The sequence below is a fragment of the Oncorhynchus mykiss genome, chromosome 3 (genome assembly GCF_013265735.2).
Source record: "Oncorhynchus mykiss isolate Arlee chromosome 3, USDA_OmykA_1.1, whole genome shotgun sequence".
Classification (NCBI taxonomy): domain Eukaryota; kingdom Metazoa; phylum Chordata; class Actinopteri; order Salmoniformes; family Salmonidae; genus Oncorhynchus; species Oncorhynchus mykiss.
Window position 1 is genome coordinate 38,697,524 of NC_048567.1, and position 22,891 is coordinate 38,720,414.

General features: G+C 43.3%; 1 protein-coding gene across 14 annotated transcripts in view; it reads left to right on the forward strand.

The window, feature by feature from the left end:
- Positions 1-22,891, forward strand: part of LOC110519946 (LIM domain only protein 7) — a 124,545-nt gene that overhangs the window by 61,578 nt on the left and 40,076 nt on the right. For 13 of the 14 annotated variants that reach the window (XM_036974005.1, XM_036974016.1, XM_036974017.1 and 10 more), the window contains 7 exons: positions 5,918-6,173; positions 6,789-7,130; positions 7,688-8,014; positions 8,681-8,827; positions 9,310-10,146; positions 13,126-13,158; positions 14,216-14,330. In XM_036974005.1, coding sequence (XP_036829900.1) covers positions 5,956-6,173; positions 6,789-7,130; positions 7,688-8,014; positions 8,681-8,827; positions 9,310-10,146; positions 13,126-13,158; positions 14,216-14,330 — 2,019 coding nt within the window. In that variant the 5' untranslated portion in view covers positions 5,918-5,955. The remainder of the gene's footprint in view (positions 1-5,917; positions 6,174-6,788; positions 7,131-7,687; positions 8,015-8,680; positions 8,828-9,309; positions 10,147-13,125; positions 13,159-14,215; positions 14,331-22,891) is intronic. The other variant, XM_036974018.1, reaches the window with a different exon arrangement.

Here is a 22,891-nt window from a genome sequence, read left to right on the forward strand (position 1 = left end):
CTCTCAGATTCAGCTTATCTTTATTTTTTACCCCTTTTTCTCCCCAATTTCTTGATTTCCAATTGGTTGTTACAATCTTGGTTGTTACAACCACTGCAACTACCATATGGACTCAGATGAGGCGAAGGTCGAGAGCCGTGCATCCGCCGAAAAACGACACCGCCAAGCTGCACTGCTTCTTGATGCAATGCTCGCTAAATCCGGAAGCCAGCCGCACCAATGTGTCGGAGGAAAGACCTGGCAACCATATCACTGTGCATTGCTCTCGGTCCCAGCTTTGATGCACCTGTACTGACCTCGCCTTCTGGATGATAGCGGGATGAACAGGCAGTGGCTTGGATGGTTGATGTCCTTGATCATCTTTTTGGCTTCCTGTGACATCGGGTGGTGTAGGTGTACTGGAGGGCAGGTAGTTTGCCCCCGGTGATGCGTTGGGCAGACCTCACCACCATCTGGAGAGCCCTGCGGTTGAGGGCGGTGCAGTTGCCATACCAGGTGGTGATACAGACCGACAGGATGCTCTCAATTGTGCATCTGTAAAAGTTTGTAAGGGTTTTAGGGGCCAAGCCAAATTTCTTCAGCCTCCTGAGGTTGAAGAGGTGCTGTTTCTCCTTCACCCCACTGTCTGAGTGGGCGGACCATTTCAGATCGTCAGATCGTCATGATGTGTATGCAGAGGAACTTGAAGCTTTCCACCTTCTCCATTGTGTTCCCATCGATGTTAATAGGGGCGTGTTCCCTCTGCTGTTTCCTGAAGTCCAAGATCAGCTCCTTTGTTTCGTTGACGTTGAGTGAGAGATTATTTTCCTATCACCACTCTCCCAGGGCCCTCACCTTCCTCCCTGTCGGCTGTCTCGTCATTGTTGGTAATCAAGCCTACTAGTGTTGTGTCTTCTGCAAACTTGATGATTGAGTTGGAGGCATGTGTGGCCATGCAGACATGGGTGAACAACGAGGTGGAGGTGTTGTTTCCTTCCTTCACCACCTGGGGGGCGGCCCATCAGGAAGTGCAGGACCCAGTTGCACAGGGAGGGTTTCAAACCCAGGGCCCCGAGCTTAATGATGAGCTTGGAAGGTACTGTGATGTAGAATGCTGAGCTATAGTCAATGAACTGCATTCTTACATTGGTCTTCCTCATGCCAGGTGGGATAGGGCAGTGTTCAGTCTGATGGAGATTGCATTGTCTGTGGATATATTGGGGCGGAGACAAATTGAAGTGCGTCTAGGGTGTCAGGTAAGGTGGAGGTGATATGATCCTTAACTAGGCTCTCAAAGCACTTTATGATGACAGAAGTGAGTGCTACGGGCGATAGTCATTTAGTTCAGTTATCTTTGGTTTCTTTGGTACAGGAACAATGGTGGACATCTTGATGCAAGTGGGGACAGCAGACTGGGATAGGGAGAGATTGAATATGTCCGTAAACACTCCAGCCAGCTGGTTTGCGCATGCTCTGCGGACGCGGCTAGGGATACCGTCTGGGCAGGCAGCCTTGCGAACCTTTTAAAGATCTGGCCCTTTTTTTCAATTTTCACCTAAAATGACATACCCAAATCTAACTGCCTGTAACTCAGGACCTGAAGCAAGGATATGCATATTCCTGATACCATTTGAAAATAAACACTTTGAAGTTTGTGGAAATGTGAAATTAATATAGGAGAATATAACACATTAGATTTGGTGAAAGATAATACAAAGAACAAAACATGCGTCTTTGAAATGCAAGAGAAATGCCATTATATTACTTAGGAGTCTAGCCGCAATTTATATTTTGGCCACTAGATTGCATCAGTGAATGTACAAAGTTTTAGACTGATTCAATGAACCATTGCATTTCTGCTCAAAATGTTGTATCAAGACTGCCCAAATGTACCTAATTGGTTTACTAATACATTATCAAGTTCATAACTGTGCACTCTCCTCAAACAATAGCATGGTATTCTTTAACTGTAAAAGCTACTGTAAATTGGATAGTGAAGTTAGATTAACAAGAATTTAAGCGTTCTGCCCATATCAGATATGTCTATGTCCTGGGAAATGTTCTTGAAACTTGAGTTTAGTTTGAGTTTATTTTTTAAAGGGACAGTGCATATTAATCAACATTTCAGTTAAAGTGCCGGTTTTAGCCAGCCGGCTAATTTTCAACAGCAGTCCCTGGGCAGGTTATTAAAAACAATTACAATACAGACAATCAAGTATCGAGTAGTGAGCACTCGCAGAGCATCATTGGACAAGCAAGACATAGCATTAGACAGAGCAACATAGCACAAAAAGCAACAGGGCAAAATCCATAAAAGCAACAAAGTGTTTCCACTGCTCACAAGCTACAGATAACAGACACCATGGAAACCGGCAGTACAAGCTAGGGATTATTTCACAAATCTGATTGACCTTTAGCCATGTCTTCATGTTTTTTGTAAAAGTGTGATAGGTGGTGCAGTTATGTGTGTCTGATGGCAGTGTATTCTAGACATGGGAAGCTCTCACAGAAAAAGCGATTGACTAGAGGATGCTTTTCCTTAAGGGAACTATACAGTCACCTCTCATGGCAAACCTTGTGGATCTACTGCCATATATTTGGGTTTTCTGTTTAACAAAAGTACTGAGTAGAGGGGGAGCCAGGCCATTTAGGATCTTGAATAGAAGACATGCGTCGGTGTATTGCACAAGATTTTCCCAACTCAGGAGCTCATGCTTTCTGAGGATGTAACAGTGATGATGGCTATTGGGCTTCCTATCAAGCACTTTGAGAGCCTGTTTGTAGACAGACTGAATGGGTTTTAATGTTGTACAGCAAGCTTGGGCCCAACTAGTCAAGCAGTATGTTAAGTGGGGGAGTATCATAGATTTGAAATACAGTTTTGCTACCTCTGTAGTCAAACACTTTCGTATAAATCAGAAATTAGCTATGTTGTATTTGGTTATTTGAATGATCTTTTCCACCTGCTTTTTAAGAGAGGTTGGAATCAAGTATGATGCCAAGTTACTTAAAATGAGATACCACCTGGAGCTTCTCCCCAGACACATAGACTGGCTCAGTAGCATCTGTTGCCCTCTTTGTGAAGAACATGCAGACAGTTTTTTTTCACATTGAGATGCAAACACGAGTCACAGAGCCACTTTGTAACCTGGACCATTACAGTAGTGAGTTCTTGTGCAGCTTGTTGTTTGCTCTTTGCATGCACATATATCTCTGTATCATCTGCATTTGAACTTCAGACCCAGTACAGACAGAAGGCAGCATTGACCCGTACTCTTGGGACACGCCCACATCATAGCTAAGAGTGGGCGACAGCTCATTGCGCACTCTGACACACTGAGTTCTGCCTTCAAGGTATGATTTCATCCATCTCAAGGCATTGGGGAAAAAGTTGACTTGGATCATTTTGTGATGAGAACCTCATGGTTAATAGTATCAAAAGCCATCCTTAGGTCCAGAAACACAGCCCCAACAACGCCCTCTTTGTCCATCTTGGACGTCACATTTTCCAGAAGAAAGCAGTTGGCCATTTCTGTGAAGTGTTTCGCTCTGAAGCCAAACTGCATGGAGTGTAATGTGAAGGGGCTGTTGTTGAGGTGGGCAAGCAGTTGTTCTGCTACACACTTTTCAACAACCTTCGACACCACAGGTAGTATACTAATGGGCCTGTAGTTACTCACGTCAGCAGGGTCGCCTGATTTAAAGATGGCCGTTATTATGGCCGACTTCCATAACCTTGGAAACACCCCCAGACTAATAGATGTGTTGGTGACCTTAGTAATGGGACCAATGAGTGACTCTTTGGAGTTTTTAAGAAAGGTAGAGTCCAGCCCAAACACATCTTTGGCTTTAGAGTTCTTTAGTAAGCTAATCACCTTGTTCACCTTTGACTCAGAAATCTCTCTTATGATGAAGACAGGTTGAGTGTCATTCACTAGCACTGAGCCCAAGAAACCAGTGGAGGGGTTCTGTGTCAATACCCTGACAGAGTCAATAAATTCACACTGAGCATGTTTATTTTACGGATACCGGATCTTTGTTGACATTTGACAATGTGTGGACTATTTTATCGGTTAAAAGTCTCTCAGCCGACACTAAAATTGGATAGTTTCATAATACAATGTCTTAGTCTCACTGTAAAATAAATAATGTTTTGGGATACAAAAACATGTAGCATCAGTTGAAGAGAGCTACTTATAATAAGAAACACATACCGCCCTCTAGTGGTTGATAAATAAAACTATATTTTCTCGTCAAAACTTATCAAACTCACTGTAAGAAGACAAATATATTACACAAACAGCTTTTTTTCTACTTCTATTTAATAATAGTTATTTCAATTAAGTCGAATAGGTTTTGTTTTGGTTCGTGGTGTTTAAGGCCAGGAGAGCAGGTCAGTAATTAGAGAGAGAGACTTTCCAGCGGTTTGCAGAAGAGTATGTCTTCCTTAATTGACCCCCCCATAGATGTAACGAATATAAACCAGGAGCTGTGCCAGGCCTGCCACGTCTGTTAACTCATCCAGCTGTAATGCATAGAATTCCCTGGCTTGTATGTGAAGCAGTAATTGTTTCAAATCATCTCCTGCCATGTCACTGATGTGTCGTGAAACAGTGTTGTTTGATGAAGACATTGTGTATAGTTTTTTTGGCCTTTTCCCCCAGCATTGTCCCAGCCATATCCGCGGAAGCAGGAAGAATTAAGTCCTCCACAATAGTATGGGGCTTATTTGTCCTAGCCACTCGGTAGCTCACCATATAAAACGATTCTAGCATCAGTTTTGCTGTATGCCCTTCTTATTAATGGTATCTGTTGCTTTTAAACATGTCTTACTACTCGAAAGTCATCTTAATTCTCGCTCAAAAAACTCCAGTGACTCATTTTTCAAATTGGCTGTGGCTGAGGAAAGGCACTACTTCCAATATAAGTGAACCCCAAATCAATGTAGTTCTCATCATATTTGCACCACTTGGATGGTCCAACGACGCTGTCTGTTGTTCGGTGCTTTCCAGGGTAAGGGGGCAGTAGCTCTTCGGCTGCATCAGAATTACAACTGTCAGTGTCCATGCTAGCTGGGCTAACAACAAATGTAGAATTACTGATGCTAGCATTGGATGTGGTCGTGGAAGCAGAACAACTTGATTGCAGGTGTCGTACTGCTGGTAGTAGCAGTACTACCAGTAGAACTGGTATGTGTCTCTATGGACGCAGGCCTTACTTTTTTGGACCATTGATCCATTTTTGAGCAAACGGAATGAGCAGCAGCTACATTTGGCTACATGTGACCATTAGTGGAATTCCCATGAGAGAGTAACGGTTAATGTGATTGGATGTTAATTACTTGACTAGACTAGCTGTATTTGACATTGTGTTGTTACTTTGCTGAACACTAGATGGTTTCATTTTATTTTTGGCAGTGAAACGAGGCTGCTCAGGCGAGAAAAACATCTCACCCAAATGTATAGCCCCATTGGAAAATATAAATGGACTGTTTGAAAATGTGAAGATGTATTTTTTTTAAAATGTGAAACACTTTTATTTGGCGTACCCCCTACGGCATTGCGCTTACCCCTGGGGGTACCTCAGTTTGGGACTACCTGTTCTATCATATTATAACGGACAATCATATTATACACCACACTAAATAGACCTTTACTCCGCCCTTTCCTTTTCTCTACTTTTCTTCCTTACTGTACCTCTCAACTCTACCCTTTCCCATTCCTCTTCTCTCCTCCCCCTTCTTGTCCCCCGTCCCTCTTCACACCTTCCTTTTCCAATCTCCACTCGGCTATTCTTATCTTCCCCTCCTCATTAGACTTCTCCCTCTTTCTACTTTTTCTCTCCTCTTACACTTCCCTCCCCTTTTCATTTGCAGTGTCCTTCCCCTTCCTCGTTAAATTCTCACCTCTTCCTTCTCTATATCTTCTCACTCCCCCAGGTTGTGGGAGTGACGCGGAGGTGGACTCAGTCTTCAGGATGGCGGTGGACAGTAACAAGGATTCGCTGCACTACCGCCGCTCGTTGGTCATCGCACCCAAAACGACCACACAGTTCAACCAGTTCCTGCCCACCAAGGACAAGCCAGCGGCCTACGTGCCAGCACCTCTCCGCAAGAAGCGGGCCGAGCGCCACGAGGACAGCCGCCGAAGCTGGGCCAGCCCCAAGTACACTGAGGAGGATGGCACCTTCACCAGGTAGCAGAGTCATACACACACCTGTAGCTTATACACCAGAAATCAGCTACCTCGAGTCTTTATCCACAGGTACTGCTCTAGCAAATCCTTTCGGATATACGAAGGGGCTATAGAAGTGTAAAATGTTAATTCCGGTCTTCTCGTCTGTCAATGGTTAAATCATCCAGAAGGGTGTGGCTCCATTCCATTTTAATTCAGTATAATTCAGGTGAATTGGTGTCCTTCTGTTAAATGGTAATGGTATCGAGTCAAACCTTGCCACCCAGTTTCTTTGATCATTATGAAACTCCATTGCAACACAAGCTACAGTAAGCTAGCTCTATAAGCCAGCTTTTTTTTCTTTCACACCAAATAAAACTATTGCTTTGCACTGGTGAATACTGTATAAGACATGGATCTGACTCTATGTGGTTTAAATCTACTGTATGCCATACCCTGATACTTGCCCTTGTCTTTACACACTCCTCTCCTATCATCTCCACTGTCTTTCTGTCTGTCTGCTGGTTGGTTCTCCCATGGTTGTGTATGGCTGTCTCATGTTTATGGTTGTGTGTGTGCACTGTACAACATCATATGTTGCGACTAACCTCGGAACACTGACCTCTGTGAGACCAGGTCCGAATCCTCCAACAACAGATGCATATCCCAGGATTCCCTGCCCACCGTCCAACTGCAGTGGGCGTACGAGTACGAGAGTGGCAGTGGCGATGATTCTGACCCCGAGCGGCCGGACCCCGACCTCGTTCTGGATGACCTGGCCAGCCGGCGCTTCCACAGTCCCTCCCCTGCCCTGCCTACCAACTTCGCACTACCAATCAGCCCTGTGGAGGCCGGGAATGCTGTGGGATTAGGAGGAGGGGGAGGAGTGGTTTCAGTGGCGAAAGGAGGGACCTGGCCAATGGTCACAATGACCACAAACACAAACGCCCCACCGCGGCAGACGGTGACCTGCCTCAGGTCAGAAAGCCTGATGCTGTGGGATCTGACCAGAGCGAGAGAGAAAGAGAGAGTGCTTCTTCTGTTATGCCTGCCGGATGAACGAGTGTGGGAGAAAAAAAGAATGAGAGAACGCTTCAATTTGCATGGTTTTCTAGAACCAGGCCACCTTGGTCTTAACTTGCCGGCTCTTCTAACTGATTGATTGAATACGTTTCTTTTGTTTGTGTGTTTGATTGTTTTGTTTTATTGTTTTCTTTAGTTGTATTTGCTCGTTCCTCTTGCAGTTGGATTTGCAGTGACTTGCCATCCGAAATATCCAATTTCACATTGACTCGATTTAATTTACTTGATTTCATTGAATTTACTTGATTTCATTGATCATGTGTTTTTCATTTTGGTTCTGCCTTGCCCTTTACCTCTATCCTTGTGTGCTCTCACTGGAGATTGTGTGCCGTTTACCCAAGGATGTTCCAACACCATACGCTCCTTGCTCTGCCTTTTAATTGCTTGTACCTTCCTGATAAACCCTTTCCCCTCATACGATTGGCTGGTCTCTCTTTCTCTCTCTCGAGTAGCAGCAGTGGGCCAATGACGCCGATGTGCTCCCCCCAGCCTCAGATGGGCTCAGTCAGGGTGGACCACCACTGTCCTCTCCCCACTGACAGCCTTCTCCGACAGATGTATGACGATTCTGAAGACGAGGAAGATGATGTTGGGTATGCTGACCCCATTCAGGACGACCTGTACGCTCGCAAAGTGGGTGCGTTGCCCAAGTCAACTGTCGACGTGTCATATGACCGGTTTCTGCCCAAGTTCTGGACGCCTGAGGAGGACACCCACGTGCAGAAGATCAAACTGGGCTCCCAGAGGAGACCCTGGTACAAGAAGATCCAGGGCTTCAGGTCTGTGGACATACTGACACAGGGTTAGGGGGGGACGATGCAAAGAGGGCCAATGTTAAAGAACGCACATACACAAACACTTACAGCATCATACCCCATAACACAGATTTAACGTCATCATTTAAAGCACTTGCATTCCATTCACATGTTCATACTGTACATTTCAAATACTATATAAAACATTAGTACATACAATGCCAACATTTACAAACCACACACATAATTTCCTTACTCTTTCTTACATTCACTATTTCTAATGGCACATCCCATTCTTATTGCTAACAATACTTTATCACTCTATCACCAACTATATTCATTATCTTTCTATCACAGTTTCCTGTTTCTATCACAACATTTTCCATTGATTCCCTATAGTCTGTTTAATGCATGTGATTCTAACATCATTCATAAAGCTTTCATTTGATTGATAAGTTGGGTCCGCACTGCTGTGGGGAACTATTCTACTCTACTTTTACACGACTTCACTGTATTGATTCCACCTGTCTGACTTCTGCTTCTCCGTTTCTCTCTTTTCTTCTCACTTTGCCTTACACTCCTTTTCCACATTCTATTTTCCCTCACTTTCTCTCATCAATCCTTCTCCCCCCGCTCCCTCTCGTTCTGTCTCTCTCTCTTTTCTGCACCCACTCCTCTCTGGGGCCATAGCCGAAAGAAGTCTGGCGGCTCATCCTCTGACGACTCTGACTGCGATGTCAGTCGCTGGCTCTCCTCAGCCCCTTCCGGCCCCTCCCCCTCCTCTCACCCCCATGCACCTGAAGGCTCCGCCCACACCAGCCTCCCTGCTGGTCAAAGGTCGATACAGCTGCTCGATTGACTGTGAAATCACAGGAGCACTGGTCTAACGCATTGCCTTAAAAGGGCAGGAGTTCTGATTGGCTGCCCTCCCTCATGTACTAACAGCAATACTGTGCTAAAAAGCTTAGCTAGTAACTGTGCCCTAACATGCCTTGAAGAGCAGTTTTGAGAGTTATACCAGTTATACTGAGGTATAATCACTTTGCTGTCTTGCTGTTTAGTCCAATTTGCATCAGTGCATATGTTAAGATACTGTACTGTGTTTGCCAAGCACTTACGATTTGAATAAGCTGCTTCAAAATACAAGGTCCTCAGTTTGATGCAGCCCTGTTTTGAATCAAATAGCCTTCCATTTTTTAAACCTCCTTTTCCTAGCTCTTTCTGCTTTCCTCCTATTCTACTTGCATGCAACTCATCAACCCTCTGTCCTGTCTCTCCTTCTCCTCTCTCTTCCACCCCCCCCCCCCCCCCTCCTCCAGTCCTTACAACACTCAGCCACAACACACTGCCCTCTACCAGCCCCCCAAAAAGCAAGCCACCAACATCCCATACTTTGAGCGCTTCCCGGTGGTATTCCCTATGATCGACCCCACCTCCGGCCCCCGGCTGGTCAAATGCGAGAAGTGTCCCCTTCTGGGGCGTGACAACCCCCTGGATCCACCAGAACAGTTGGATGAGTCCCTGGCAAGCATCTTCCCTGACCTGGAGAATGACGACATGTTCGCCCGACGCACCCAGGCCTTCCACTCCAACTCGGCGCTGGCTGTGCTGAAAACCCGGGTGTGCGTAAACCACTTGTCCAGCCACCTCTACGCCTCGAACGCCCAGCTCAACATCGCCACCCAGCCGCAGACACCAGGCAAGGATCACAAGACCGTCATCCCCGACATCGAGAGGGACGACTTCATCTTTCGGAAGGTCAACCAGCCCCAGGATGGTCGGCGGCAGAGACCACTGTTGGGTGCGGCCGACAGCTACAACCCGATGACCATCCCTGAGCCCTGGGCACTGCCTGCCAAGCTCCAGGCACGGCTGCTCTGCGCCCCCTCACCTTTGACCCAGGAGGTTGAAGCTGAGGGCAGGGAGAACCATGAGGAAAGAGGAGATCGTGATGGGCACCCTAAAACGGACGACATGTTGCTGAGGAAGTTTGGGATAGTGCTCGGGGTGGGGGTGGGGGCAGTGCGTGTCCAAGGTCAGCGGTCATATCTAGGTATGTCGCTGCCCACTTCCTGTAGCGAGGGTGACCTGCAGAAGATGGTGGCGATTAGGGAGGCGAGTCGGCTGAGGTACAAGAAGAGGATGATGATTGAGAGGTTAGCCTTTCTGAAGAGTTAGGAACTAAAATGGCTGCTGAAAACAACAACTTCGCTACAGTGCCTGTTGCTCTCAGGGCAAATCTCATATGGCACCCCAAACCCTATATAGTGCACTGCTATGGGCGACAGGTAGCTTAGCGGTTAGAGCTTTTGGGCCAGTAACTGTTGCTGGTTCAAATACAAGGTGAATAATCGGTCAATGTGCACCTGAGCAAAGTATTTAACTCTAATTTGCTCCAGGGGCGCTGTACTACTTTGACTGACCTGGAGCCACATAGGTCTACCGTATAAGGCTCTAGTCAAAAGTAGTGCACTATATAGGGAATAGGGTGCCATTTGAGACAGAGACTCAAATCTCCAGGTTGTGTATTGTTGTTTTCTTCTTTAACCCCCACAACTCCTGCCCCCCCACACACACCGGTGCTGTTTACTTCTAATAAACCCTTTTCTGTCTGTTATTGAAGTGCCCTAAATCGCATGTGGACATGCATTGATACGGAGTGGTGCTTATAGAAGGACCTCATTGAAGGAAATTTCAATTAACTATATTAAGCACTTCTCTACCAAAAACAAACATGTGCCTTTCACACTAACTGCAACAAATTGATAAAAGACAACTTTACAGTAAATTTATTTTTAACACATAAACCCAGTGGTGGAAATGTAGAAAAATAACCCACGGTTAAGTTACCTCAGCTTTTGAGAAAGTGGTTTGATTGATTAGGTCAAACAAATTACTTTTTTTACGCAGGTTGTGGTATTTTCTGAAACCATACAAGCTATACGATTCTGAAGCTCTAAAACGCAACACTAAGTAAATTATTATTAATTATAACTTGTATAACTGCTGCTAACCTTTTTTTAAGTGCTAATTCTAGACACCACCACATGAGTACTGTCGTCAATGCATTGACCAAAAACGTATACCTCCATCAGAATTAACACAACAAGACCCCATTCTGTTATACATTTGTTTGTTTTTTTGTTTTTTGTTTTTTGCTCATGGATTGCCTTTGCCTGTGAATTTAAAAATACTTTGTCCCATGCTTAATAAAAATAGTCAAAAACAGACTGAAAACTTGTCATGGAATTAATCGGAGGTGGTTCACGAATGGCGAAGCATGATATCACCCTAGCACCTCTATTTGCCTTGGAATAACACAGTGTCTCTCAACATCAGAGGACTTCACACTGACTTGGGGGAGCAGTATGAGCGCAGTGGTATGAAAAGGGATTTGAACATGAGTAAGATCTATTGACCCCACATGAGTTAGATCTATTGACCCCACACTCACTCTCATGGACAGACGCACGTAACATAGGATGGTAATGTCGAACAGACAGGGATGAGACGACTAACAAGGAACATTTGGCCCATGCTTTGGCTGAGAGTTTCCGTTTAGGGGGGTGGAGACTTCGCTAGTTTTGTTAGTATCTTTTCTCATAAAATACAGTATATTATCTCCCTCCTGAACCTAATCAAGCATCTTACGCAATTATGCAATATTTTAGTTTGGGGGTTCTGAGATAAACCCCATACTTACCCCTAGACACTGCACCAAACCTGGGTTCGAAATACTATTTGAAATAATTTAAAATACTTTAGCTGTGGTCAATTGAGCTTGCCTGGTGCAATGGATTCAATAGAGAATTCTCAAAAGTGCAAACCCCACCCACATGGCACTCCTGGCACTGGCAGTCACGGCTGAAGTAAACTCTCAAGTATTTGAGACATTTCTAATAGTATTTCAACTCAAGTCTGCATAGCAGAGGTAAATGATGATCGTAGAGCATACGTTTTTTAATAACGAAGACAGACATGAAAACCTAGACTCAAATTCCCCATCGTCGTGTGAGGGGATGAAAGCTGTTACCTGCCACTCTTGGCAACGTGAAAACACATACACAGTTTACACACACACGCTCTGACATCACTCCCCTCCATATGTATTTGGACAGTGAAGATACATTTTTTTTACTTGGCTCTATACTCCAGCATTTTGGATTTGAGATCATGTCTTTCATGTTAGGTGACAGTACAGAATGTCACCTTTTATTTGAGCGTATTTTCATACCAATTACAAATGAAAGCACTTCATGTAACTAGCCCCCCCCCCCCCCCCCCCCCATGTGATGAAGTCCTAAGTAATTTGGACTAAGTTCACTTAGTGTATTAATTTAAAGTATTTAAAGTATACCTATTAGGCATTACTTAATCCAAAACACAACCAAAACAAGAGTCACAAGCTTGATGTAGTCATTGCGTGCAAGGAATATGGGACCAAACACTACACTTTTGACTGTTTTAATACACTATAAGTGCAAATACTTGTGATTTCTTCAAATGAGGGGACTAAATTTTAAAAATGTAGCTTCACTGTCCAAATACATATGGAGGTGAGTGTACATATGAAGCATACACACTTTCCCTCTAACAAATTCACAATCACACTCTTTCTATTTCTCTGTGTGACTCACTCACAAGACAGGCCATTCAAACATGGGTCTGAAGCATCTGGATGTATTTCCCTCACACATGGAAAACTCCTGTAGAGTTTCCAGTGACATCACCGTAGCTGTGGTCTCAAAGAGATGAAAGGAAGGTGTTACTCTAGCTGTGATACACACCCACCTTCAATAAAAAGGACATTGAAACCCCAGGAGGAGGAAGCTGAAGTGGAGTGGCACTTGACTATGCATTGCAATGAACCATTGTGTCCATCCATGCACTTTACCTTTTCCCCTTCCTTTTTCCCCTACTATATGAATCTTGAAGACAGAGGATGGAGGTAGCAATCCCTTACCACAGGTCTAGGATTAGATTCCCAATCCTGAATTTAGCCATTAGAGGGAGAGAAAAACTCCAGACACTGGTTAGGGATCACTTCACCTATACTTATTCCCAGAGTAGGAAAATAAATTCTGGCCCAAATGTGACTTTTTTGTCTGTGTGGTTCTCTTTTCTGGTTCTCCTAGACTGCTCCAAAAGTATGACGTTGCTAACGATGGGTGAGTTGATTATGTTGGTTCCCAGGAATGTGGCATGGTCGTGTTCTCTCCACAGCCTCCCCCCACAATGCAATCACAGAGCACTTCCTGCCTCCTTCCTCCTTTTGCCTTTGTGTTGCTGCTCATTTACTGGTTTCCTCACTCGCTGACTGACTGCTATACGATGACACTGACACATTGTTGGGGATTGAATGGCGCAGTGCCAAACCAAAGGGGGTGGGACACAGCGTTTGATAAGGCAACAAAGTGGAGTGAGGGGATTGTACACACGATACCAATATGCTGGGTCATCCAACCAAACATACTGTTTGCTATGTACAGCTGAGAGTTAGAAAATGTTTGAAGCACAGGTTGTAGGCTACCGTGATGGTTGGTTTTGTGTAACAGACAGACAAGATAGAGAGACATTGATAGCGGTATGATTCAGAAGTTTACAGTAAAATGCAGTGAATGTTTTTGGCCATAGACAACTTTGAAAGTTTTGAGTAAACAAGCGTATTTTGCAGAATGGGATGGCTGAGATATACTGCATGGTTTGTCTAACCCAATTAGGCTAAAACCGCATCAAGCTTGTGTTTAGCGTGACTCAACTGTTGCTTATTTTGTTTGCTTACTAATACCTAACTAAGAAATGTGAAAAATGGGGAACATGTTTTGTTTGTACTTTTAGTCTTAATGGTGTAATGTAGATGAAAATTATTGTTTCATCTTCAATGAATGTTGAATCTTGTTTTTGTTTTCTGTGTTCTTACAATAAACGTATGTGTAAAAGTATGTTTCAGTTTATTTAATTGAGATTTACTTTAACAAGCACTTTTGCTCCACATTTTGAGTGCATTTATGATTGGCATGTGTGTCGCATCTGTGATTATAGTGGATTTGGAGTGTCTTTTGATACATACTGTACATCTGTAGCCTACTTTATGACCGTCTTGTAAATAGCGTCTTGTGTACTGTAGGTTTATGCTCCTAACTGATGGTCCAATGCCTGTAACTGAGTTGACAATGATCTCAACCCCGTCTTTAAGCCGTCTTCCTCTTCTCTTGTGGTGTGTAGGAGCAAATCAATGACAGACCTTGCGGTTGACCAGGAGGCCCTAAAGCAGGTGCGCTACGAGGAGCTACAGAAGATCAGAGAGCAGGTCAGGGAGAACGAAGACCAGTGGCAGGATGTGAGTAGATGAACTGGCGACGACCACACACAAAATATTTAGAAACGCTAAATGAAAATGAGTGTTTGTTATTGGATCAGGTGGATTAGGGTGTATTCACTAAGAACCAAATGGAAGCAAACAGGACGAAACTGGTAAGGACCTACCTGAATTTGTCCAATAGAAACTGTAGTTTGCATTGCAAAACATTTTTCTACGGTCTGCACTAATGAGTATACCCCTGGTATTCTCACCCTGTGTCAGTCCTTTGGTTAGGTTTGGTTTGGTGGCAATAAACCCTGCATGCCCCACATAGCCGTTCAACACTAACGGTCTCCAACTTACCAGGGGTCGCACACATTCAACCCAAAAGACTGTTATTACACTTGACTTGAACCCTCCCTTATGAGGGCTACATTAACGTAATAATCATGACATGAGAGATTGCTTAAAAAAGTATATATGTATATTTTTATTGCACATATAAAGAATTACAAATTGAACACATACATCCTTTTAGCTCCCTATACCAGTGGTTCTCAAACTTTTTATAGTCCCGTACACCTTCAAACATTCAACATCCAGCTGCGTAACCCTCTAGCACCAGGGTCAGCACACTCTCAAATGTTGTTTTTTGCCATCTTTGTAAGACTGCCACATATGATACATTTATTTTTTAATTCAGTCTGTGCCTGTATTTAGTTTTCATGCTAGTGAGGGCCGAGAATTCACTCTCACATAGGTACGTGGTTGCAAAGGGCATCAGTGTCTTAACAGCTCGATTTGCCAAGGCAGGATACTCTTCTGATTAAATTAAACGTTCACAGTTTTGATGAGGCTCTCTTGTTCAGATATCCATAAGTGGACTGGAGGCAGGGCAAGAAAGAGATAACGAATCCAGTTGTTTGTGTAATCCATTTTGGGAAAGTACCTGCGTAATTGCGCACCCAACTCACTCAGGTGCTTCGCTATATGACATTTGACATTGTCCAGTAAGCTTGAGTTCATTTGCACACAAAAAAATATATAATGATGGAAAGACCTGTGTGTTGTCCTTGTTAACCTCTTTCACCTAGGGGGCACTATTTTTATGTTTGGAAAAATAACATTCCCAAAGTAAACAGCCTATTTCTCAGGCCCATATGCGAGAATATGCATATACTACAATTGACAGATTAGGATAGAAAAGACTATAAAGTTTCCAAAACTGTCAAAATATTGTCTGTGAGTATAACAGAACGGATATTGCAGGCGAAAACCTGAGGAAAATCAAACCAGGTAGTGGCTTCTATTTTGAAAGCTCCATGTTCCATAACCTGCCTTCACTCCATTTAAAGGGATATCAACCAGATTCATTTTACTATCGCTTCCTCAAGGTGTCAACAGTCTTTAGACATAGTTTCAGGCTTTTATTTTGAAAAATGAGCAAGAAAGATGACATCGTGCCAGGTGATCGCATGAGTTTTGCTTGCGCAACAGAGTTTGGGCAGCCATCGTCTCTCCTTCTCCTACTGAAAAAGAGACGGTGCCGGTTGATATATTATCGATTATATATTTTAACAACAACCTGAGGATTGATTATAAAAAACATTTTGACATGTTTCTGTGGACATTACGGATACTATTTGGAATTTTCGTCTGCATTGTCGTGACCGCTCGAGCCTGTGGATCTCTGAACATAACGCGCCAAACAAACGGATGTATTTTGGATATAAAAATAATCTTTATGGAACAAAAGGAACATTTATTGTGTAACTGGGAGTCTCGTGAGTAAAAACATCTGAAGATCATCAAAGGTAAGCGATTAATTTGATTGCTTTTCTGATTTTCGTGACCAAGCTACTTTGATGCTAGGTTTTCATGTTTTGCCTAGTGATTGATAAACTTACAGAAACGCTTGGATTGCTTTTGCTGTAAAGCATATTTTCAAAATCTGACACGACAGGTGGATTAACCTTTTGCGTGTAGGGGGGAGTATTTTCATTTTTGGCAAAAAAACGTACCCATTTGAAACGGCCTATTTTTCAGCCCCAGAATATGCATATAATTGTCAGATTAGGATAGAAAACACTCTAAAGTTTCCAAAACTGTAAAAATAATGTCTGTGAGTATAACAGAACTGATATTGCAGGCGAACGCCTGAGGAAAATCCAATCAGGAAGTGCCTCTTATTTTGAAACCTCTGTTCCTATGCATGCCCATCCTCCATTTAAAGGGATATCAACCAGATTCCTTTTTTCTATGGCTTCCCTAAGGTGTCAACAGTCTTTAGACATAGTTTCAGGCTTTTATTTTGAAAAATGAGCGTGAAGGATCACATTGAGTAAGTAGATAGGTGGGGGCTCTCAGAGTGAGTTTTGCGCAACTGAGTAAAGTGGCCACTGTTATTGAAAAAGCTACACACTCGGTTGATATATTATCAAATATATATTTTAAAAACAACTTGAGGGTTGATTATAAAAAACGTTTGACATGTTTCTGTGGACATTGATATTATTTGGAATATACATCTGCGTTGTCGTGACCACTCTTTCCTGTGGATTTCTGAACGACAAACAAACGTCGGTATTTTGGGTATAAAAATCATCTTTATGGAACAAAGGGATCATTTGTTGTGTAACTGGGAGTCTCGTGAGTGAAAACATCCGAAGATCATCAAAGGTAAATTATTTTTTGGATTGCTTTTCTGATTTTCGTGACCTAGCTGCTTAATGCTTAGTGTACATAATGTTATGCTATGCTATCGATAAACTTACACAAACGCTTGGATTGCTTTCGCTGTAAAGCATAATTTCAAAATCTGAGACGACAGGTGGATTAACAAAAGGCTAAGCAGTGTTTTGCAATATTGCACTTGTGATTTCATGAATATGAATATATTTTTGTAATATTGTTTGACTGTGGCGCTCTGCAATTCAGCGGTTGTTGATGACAATTATCCCGCTAACGGGATGAGTAGCGTCAAGATTAATGCACACAGAGAAGAGCTCCAACTTCTTAATCATAGCCTCAATTTTGTCCCGCACATTGAATATAGTTGCGGAGAGTCCCTGTAATCCTAGATTCAGATCATTCAGTCCAGAAAAAACATCTCCCAGATAGGCCAGTCGTATGAGAAATTCGTCATCATGCATGTCCTCAGTGTCCTCTGTCTCTGTACAACCCTGTGTGGATGAACCAGTGAGAGCTGGTCAAACTTTTAGCTTTTTGCCATTCTCAGTGCAGGTGGTACATAAAAGCCCTGAAATCCTTAGATCAGAGAAAGCCTGCAGGTCCTGATCTTTTGGATCCCTCATTTTTAAATCTGGCAGCTGATTTCATAGCTGAACCACTTACAACTCTGTCCAATCTAACCCTGGAATGTAATGAAATTCCAAAGATCTGGAAATCAGCATGTGTCCTACCACTTTTAAGAGGGGGAGATCCAACTACCATGCAGTTGCATGGTTTGCTAACTATCTGTCTGATAGAACTCAGTGCACTCAATTTGATGGACTTATGTCTGTTAAATTGTTTGTCTTGAATGGTGTTCCCCAAGGCTCTGTACTTGGTCCTCTCTTATTCACTATTTATTTAAATGATTTAGACAAAAATGTCCAAAATGCACAACTTTATTTTTATGCTGATGATAGTGTTTTTACTGTTGTGCCTCGTCTCTTACAAAAGCTTTCCAGAACCTGCAAACTACTTTTTATACTGTTCAACATACCTTGTGTCAATTGAAGCTTATCCTCAATACTGACAACACTAAACTAATGGTGTTTTCTAATGCAAGAAATAGACCTCTGAACCTTTCACCTACAGTGCCTTGCGAAAGTATTCGGCCCCCTTGAACTTTGCGACCTTTTGCCACATTTCAGGCTTCAAACATAAAGATATAAAACAGAGATCCTCTGTTATAAAAACAGTTTTATATCTTTATGTTTGAAGCCGTCTCAAAACGTCTCCTGCCATCACTGATGTGCCGTGAAAAAGTGTTGTTTGATGAAGGCATTGTCTGTACAGTTTTTTTGGCCTTTTCCCCCAGCATTGTCCCAGCCATATCTGCGGCAGCAGAAATAATTAAGTCCTCCACAATGGTATGGGGCTTGCCTGTCCTACCCACTCGGTAGCTCACAATATAAGACACTTCTAGCCCCTTCTTATTAATGGTATCTGTTGCTTTTAAATATGTTTTACTACTCGAAAGTCGTCTTACTTCTCGCTCAAAAAACTAAAGTGGCTGACTTTTCAAATTGGCATGTTTTGTTTCTAAGAGTGGTTTCATCGAGTTGTGAGACAGTACTTTTGCACATATAACACACTGTAGCTGAGCAAAGGCACTACACCCAAATATAAGTGAACCCCAAATCAATGTAGTAGTCATCATTTTTGCACCACTTCAATGGTCCAACGACCCTGTCTGTTGTTCGGGGGCTTTCCTGGGTAACGGGGCAGTAGCTCTGGAGCTGCATCAAATTCACAACTGACAGGGTCCATGCTAGCTGGGCTAACAACAAATGTAGAATTACTGATGCTAGCATTGGATGTGGTCGTGGAAGCAGAACAACTTGTGTCGTTGACAGGTGCAAGTGTAGTACTGCTGGTAGTAGCAGTACTACCAGTAGAGCTGGTATGTGTCTCTATGGACGCAGGCCTTACTTTTTTGAACCATTGATTCATTTTCGAGCAAACGGAATGAGCAGCAGCTGCGTTTGGCTACATGTGACCGTTAATGGAATTCCTGTGAGAGAGTAATGGTTAATGTGATTGGATGTTAATTACTTGACTAGACTAGCTGTATTTGACATTGTGTTGTTATTTTGCTGAACACTAGATGGTTTCATTTTATTTTGGGCAGTGAAACGAGGCTGCTCAGGCGAGAAACAAATCTCACCCAAATGTATAGCCCCTTTGGAAAATATAAATGGACTGTTTGAAAATGTGAAGAAATGTTTTTGTTTAAAACATTTTTTTAAATGTGAATCACATTCTTTTTGGCGTACCCCCAATGGCATTGGGCATACCCCTTCCCCAGTTTGGGAATAGCTATACTTATTGAAACACCTCCCTCCCCTTACAACAAAAGCAGCATACATACAAAAATAAATTAAAACATACAATTGGAAATAATAAAATATAAATATACAGTATGTACACATACATTTTGTTTATTTAACCTTTATTTAACCAGGAAAAGACTACTGCGCTCCGACAGTGAAACGGTCTGAATTTACAAACTGACCATTTTTCTCTGAAAGAAAACACCATAATATTAATCAAATTAATCAAGCCAAATTTCTTAAACTCAATCCCATATACTGTGTTATTACAGAAAAGGTTTTACATTCTCTGGTAACGCCAATATGGAATACTATCAAATGCTTCTCAAAGATGCCCTCTGGTGGTCAAACTAGCAATAACTTGCAGTAACATAAGAAATGGCTCAAAATTAAATGACGTGCCACAGAATGCTGCGGCAACACGCAGGTTGTGCCTCAGTGTGACGCAACTTTTAAAGGAGGAACCACTGTATGGGTCCCGGCTGTCTGTACCTGCAGACTTTTTAGTGTCCATTGCCTTTAGTGCTTCATAGATCTCAGTATAAGAAACAGGCTCAAAGTTAAAATGGTTCACATGAGGGACTATGGGCCTGGGCCCCACCATTATTAAAAACTGAACAGATATGAAGTGCTTGTTAAATCCCCCTACAATATGAGCTTTATCTTTCACTTCATTAGAATCCATCATTAAATGGTCAGGAAGGCCGGAGGATACATTAGAACCTGACACTGATTTGATTAGCTTCCTGAACCTGGTAGGGTTGTTTAGGTTCTCAAAATCAAATCAAATTTTATTTGTCACATACACATGGTTAGCAGATGTTAATGCGAGTGTAGCGAAATGCTTGTGCTTCTAGTTCCGACAATGCAGTAATAACCAACAAGTAATCTAACTAACAATTCCAAAACTACTGTCTTATACACAGTGTAAGGGGATAAAGAATACGTACATTAGGATATATGAATGAGTGATGGTACAGGGCAGCATAGGCAAGATACAGTAGATGGTATCGAGTACAGTATATACATATGAGATGAGTATGTAAACCAAGTGGCATAGTTAAAGTGGCTAGTGATACATGTATTACATAAGGATGCAGTCGATGATATAGAGTACAGTATATACGTATGCATATGAGATGAATAATGTATATGAATAATGTATATGTAACATATAAGGTAGCATTGTTTAAAGTGGCTAGTGATATATTTACATCATTTCCCATCAATTCCCATTATTAAAGTGGCTGGAGTTGAGTCAGTGTCAATGTCAGTGTGTTGGCAGCAGCCACTCAATGTTAGTGGTGGCTGTTTAACAGTCTGATGGCCTTGAGATAGAAGCTGTTTTTCAGTCTCTCGGTCCCAGCTTTGATGCACCTGTACTGACCTCGCCTTCTGGATGTTAGCCGGGTGAACAGGCAGTGGCTCGGGTGGTGGTTGTCCTTGATGATCTTCATGGCCTTCCTGTAACATCGGGTGGTGTAGGTGTCCTGGAGGGCAGGTAGTTTGCCCCCGGTGATGCGTTGTGCAGACCTCACTACCCTCTGGAGATCCTTACGGTTGAGGGCGGAGCAGTTGCCATACCAGGCGGTGATACAGCCCGCCAGGATGCTCTCGATTGTGCATCTGTAGAAGTTTGTGAGTGCTTTTGGTGACAAGCCGAATTTCTTCAGCCTCCTGAGGTTGAAGAGGCGCTGCTGCGCCTTCTTCACGATGCTGTCTGTGTGAGTGGACCAATTCAGTTTGTCTGTGATGTGTATGCCGAGGAACTTAAAACTTGCTACCCTCTCCACTACTGTTCCATCGATGTGGATAGGGGGGTGTTCCCTCTGCTGTTTCCTGAAGTCCACAATCATCTCCTTAGTTTTGTTGACGTTGAGTGTGAGGTTATTTTCCTGACACCACACTCCGAGGGCCCTCACCTCCTCCCTGTAGGCCGTCTCGTCGTTGTTGGTAATCAAGCCTACCACTGTTGTGTCGTCCGCAAACTTGATGATTGAGTTGGAGGCGTGCGTGGCCACGCAGTCGTGGGTGAACAGGGAGTACAGGAGAGGGCTCAGAACGCACCCTTGTGGGGCCCCAGTGTTGAGGATCAGCGGGGAGGAGATGTTGTTGCCTACCCTCACCACCTGGGGGCGGCCCGTCAGGAAGTCCAGTACCCAGTTGCACAGGGCGGGGTCGAGACCCAGGGTCTCGAGCTTGATGACGAGCTTGGAGGGTACTATGGTGTTGAATGCCGAGCTGTAGTCGATGAACAGCATTCTCACATAGGTATTCCTCTTGTCCAGATGGGTTAGGGCAGTGTGCAGTGTGGTTGAGATTGCATCGTCTATCGGACCTATTTGGGCGGTAAGCAAATTGGAGTGGGTCTAGGGTGTCAGGTAGGGTGGATGGTCCTTGACTAGTCTCTCAAAGCACTTCATGATGACGGAAGTGAGTGCTACGGGGCGGTAGTCGTTTAGCTCAGTTACCTTAGCTTTCTTGGGAACAGGAACAATGGTGGCCCTCTTGAAGCATGTGGGAACAGCAGACTGGTATAGGGATTGATTGAATATGTCCGTAGACACACCGGCCAGCTGGTCTGCGCATGCTCTGAGGGCACGGCTGGGGATGCCGTCTGGGCCTGCAGCCTTGCGAGGGTTAACACGTTAAATGTCTTACTCACCTCGGCTGCAGTGAAGGAGAGACCTCATGTTTTCGTTGCAGGCCTTGTCAGTGGCACTGTATTGTCCTCAAAGCGGGCAAAAAAGTTATTTAGTCTGCCTGGGAGCAAGACATCCTGGTCCGTGACTGGGCTGGATTTCTTCTTGTAGTCCGTGATTGACTGTAGACCCTGCCACATGCCTCTTGTGTCTGAGCCGTTGAATTGAGATTCTACTTTGTCTCTGTACAGACGCTTAGCTTGTTTGATAGCCTTGTGGAGGGAATAGCTGCACTGTTTGTATGACTGCATTGAAATCGTAATCTGATTTGGACTTCCTGATCAAACCTGTGCATTTGTTTCTTAGCACTCTGAAGGAGGCCCATTTGTATGTCTAGCTTGAGGCCAAGATATATTTATCTTTCTAATAATTCTGCCAAGTTATCTGAAAACCAGGGATTGTCCCTTCCACTGATTCTAAATTTCTTCACAGGGGCATGCTTATCACAAATGGACACGAATTTCATATAAACATGTCGCAGTTCAAATCTCCTAAAATAATGAATTCAGATTCATTTAGCTTGTTGCAGGACATTAGAAGGAGAGTTTAGTTCGAGGGTGGTCTGTAGCAACCGACGACAGCGATGTAGGAGTACATACTACAGACATACATACACACATATACAGTACCAGTCAAAAGTTTGGACACCTACTCTTCAAGGAGTTTTCTTTATTTCTACTATTTTTTACATTGTTGGATTAATAGTGAAGACATCACAACAATGAAATAACACATGGAACCATGTACAGTTGAAGTCGGAAGTTTACATACACTTATGTTGGAGTCATTAAAACTTGTTTTTCAACCACTCCACAAATTTCTTGTTAAACTATAGTTT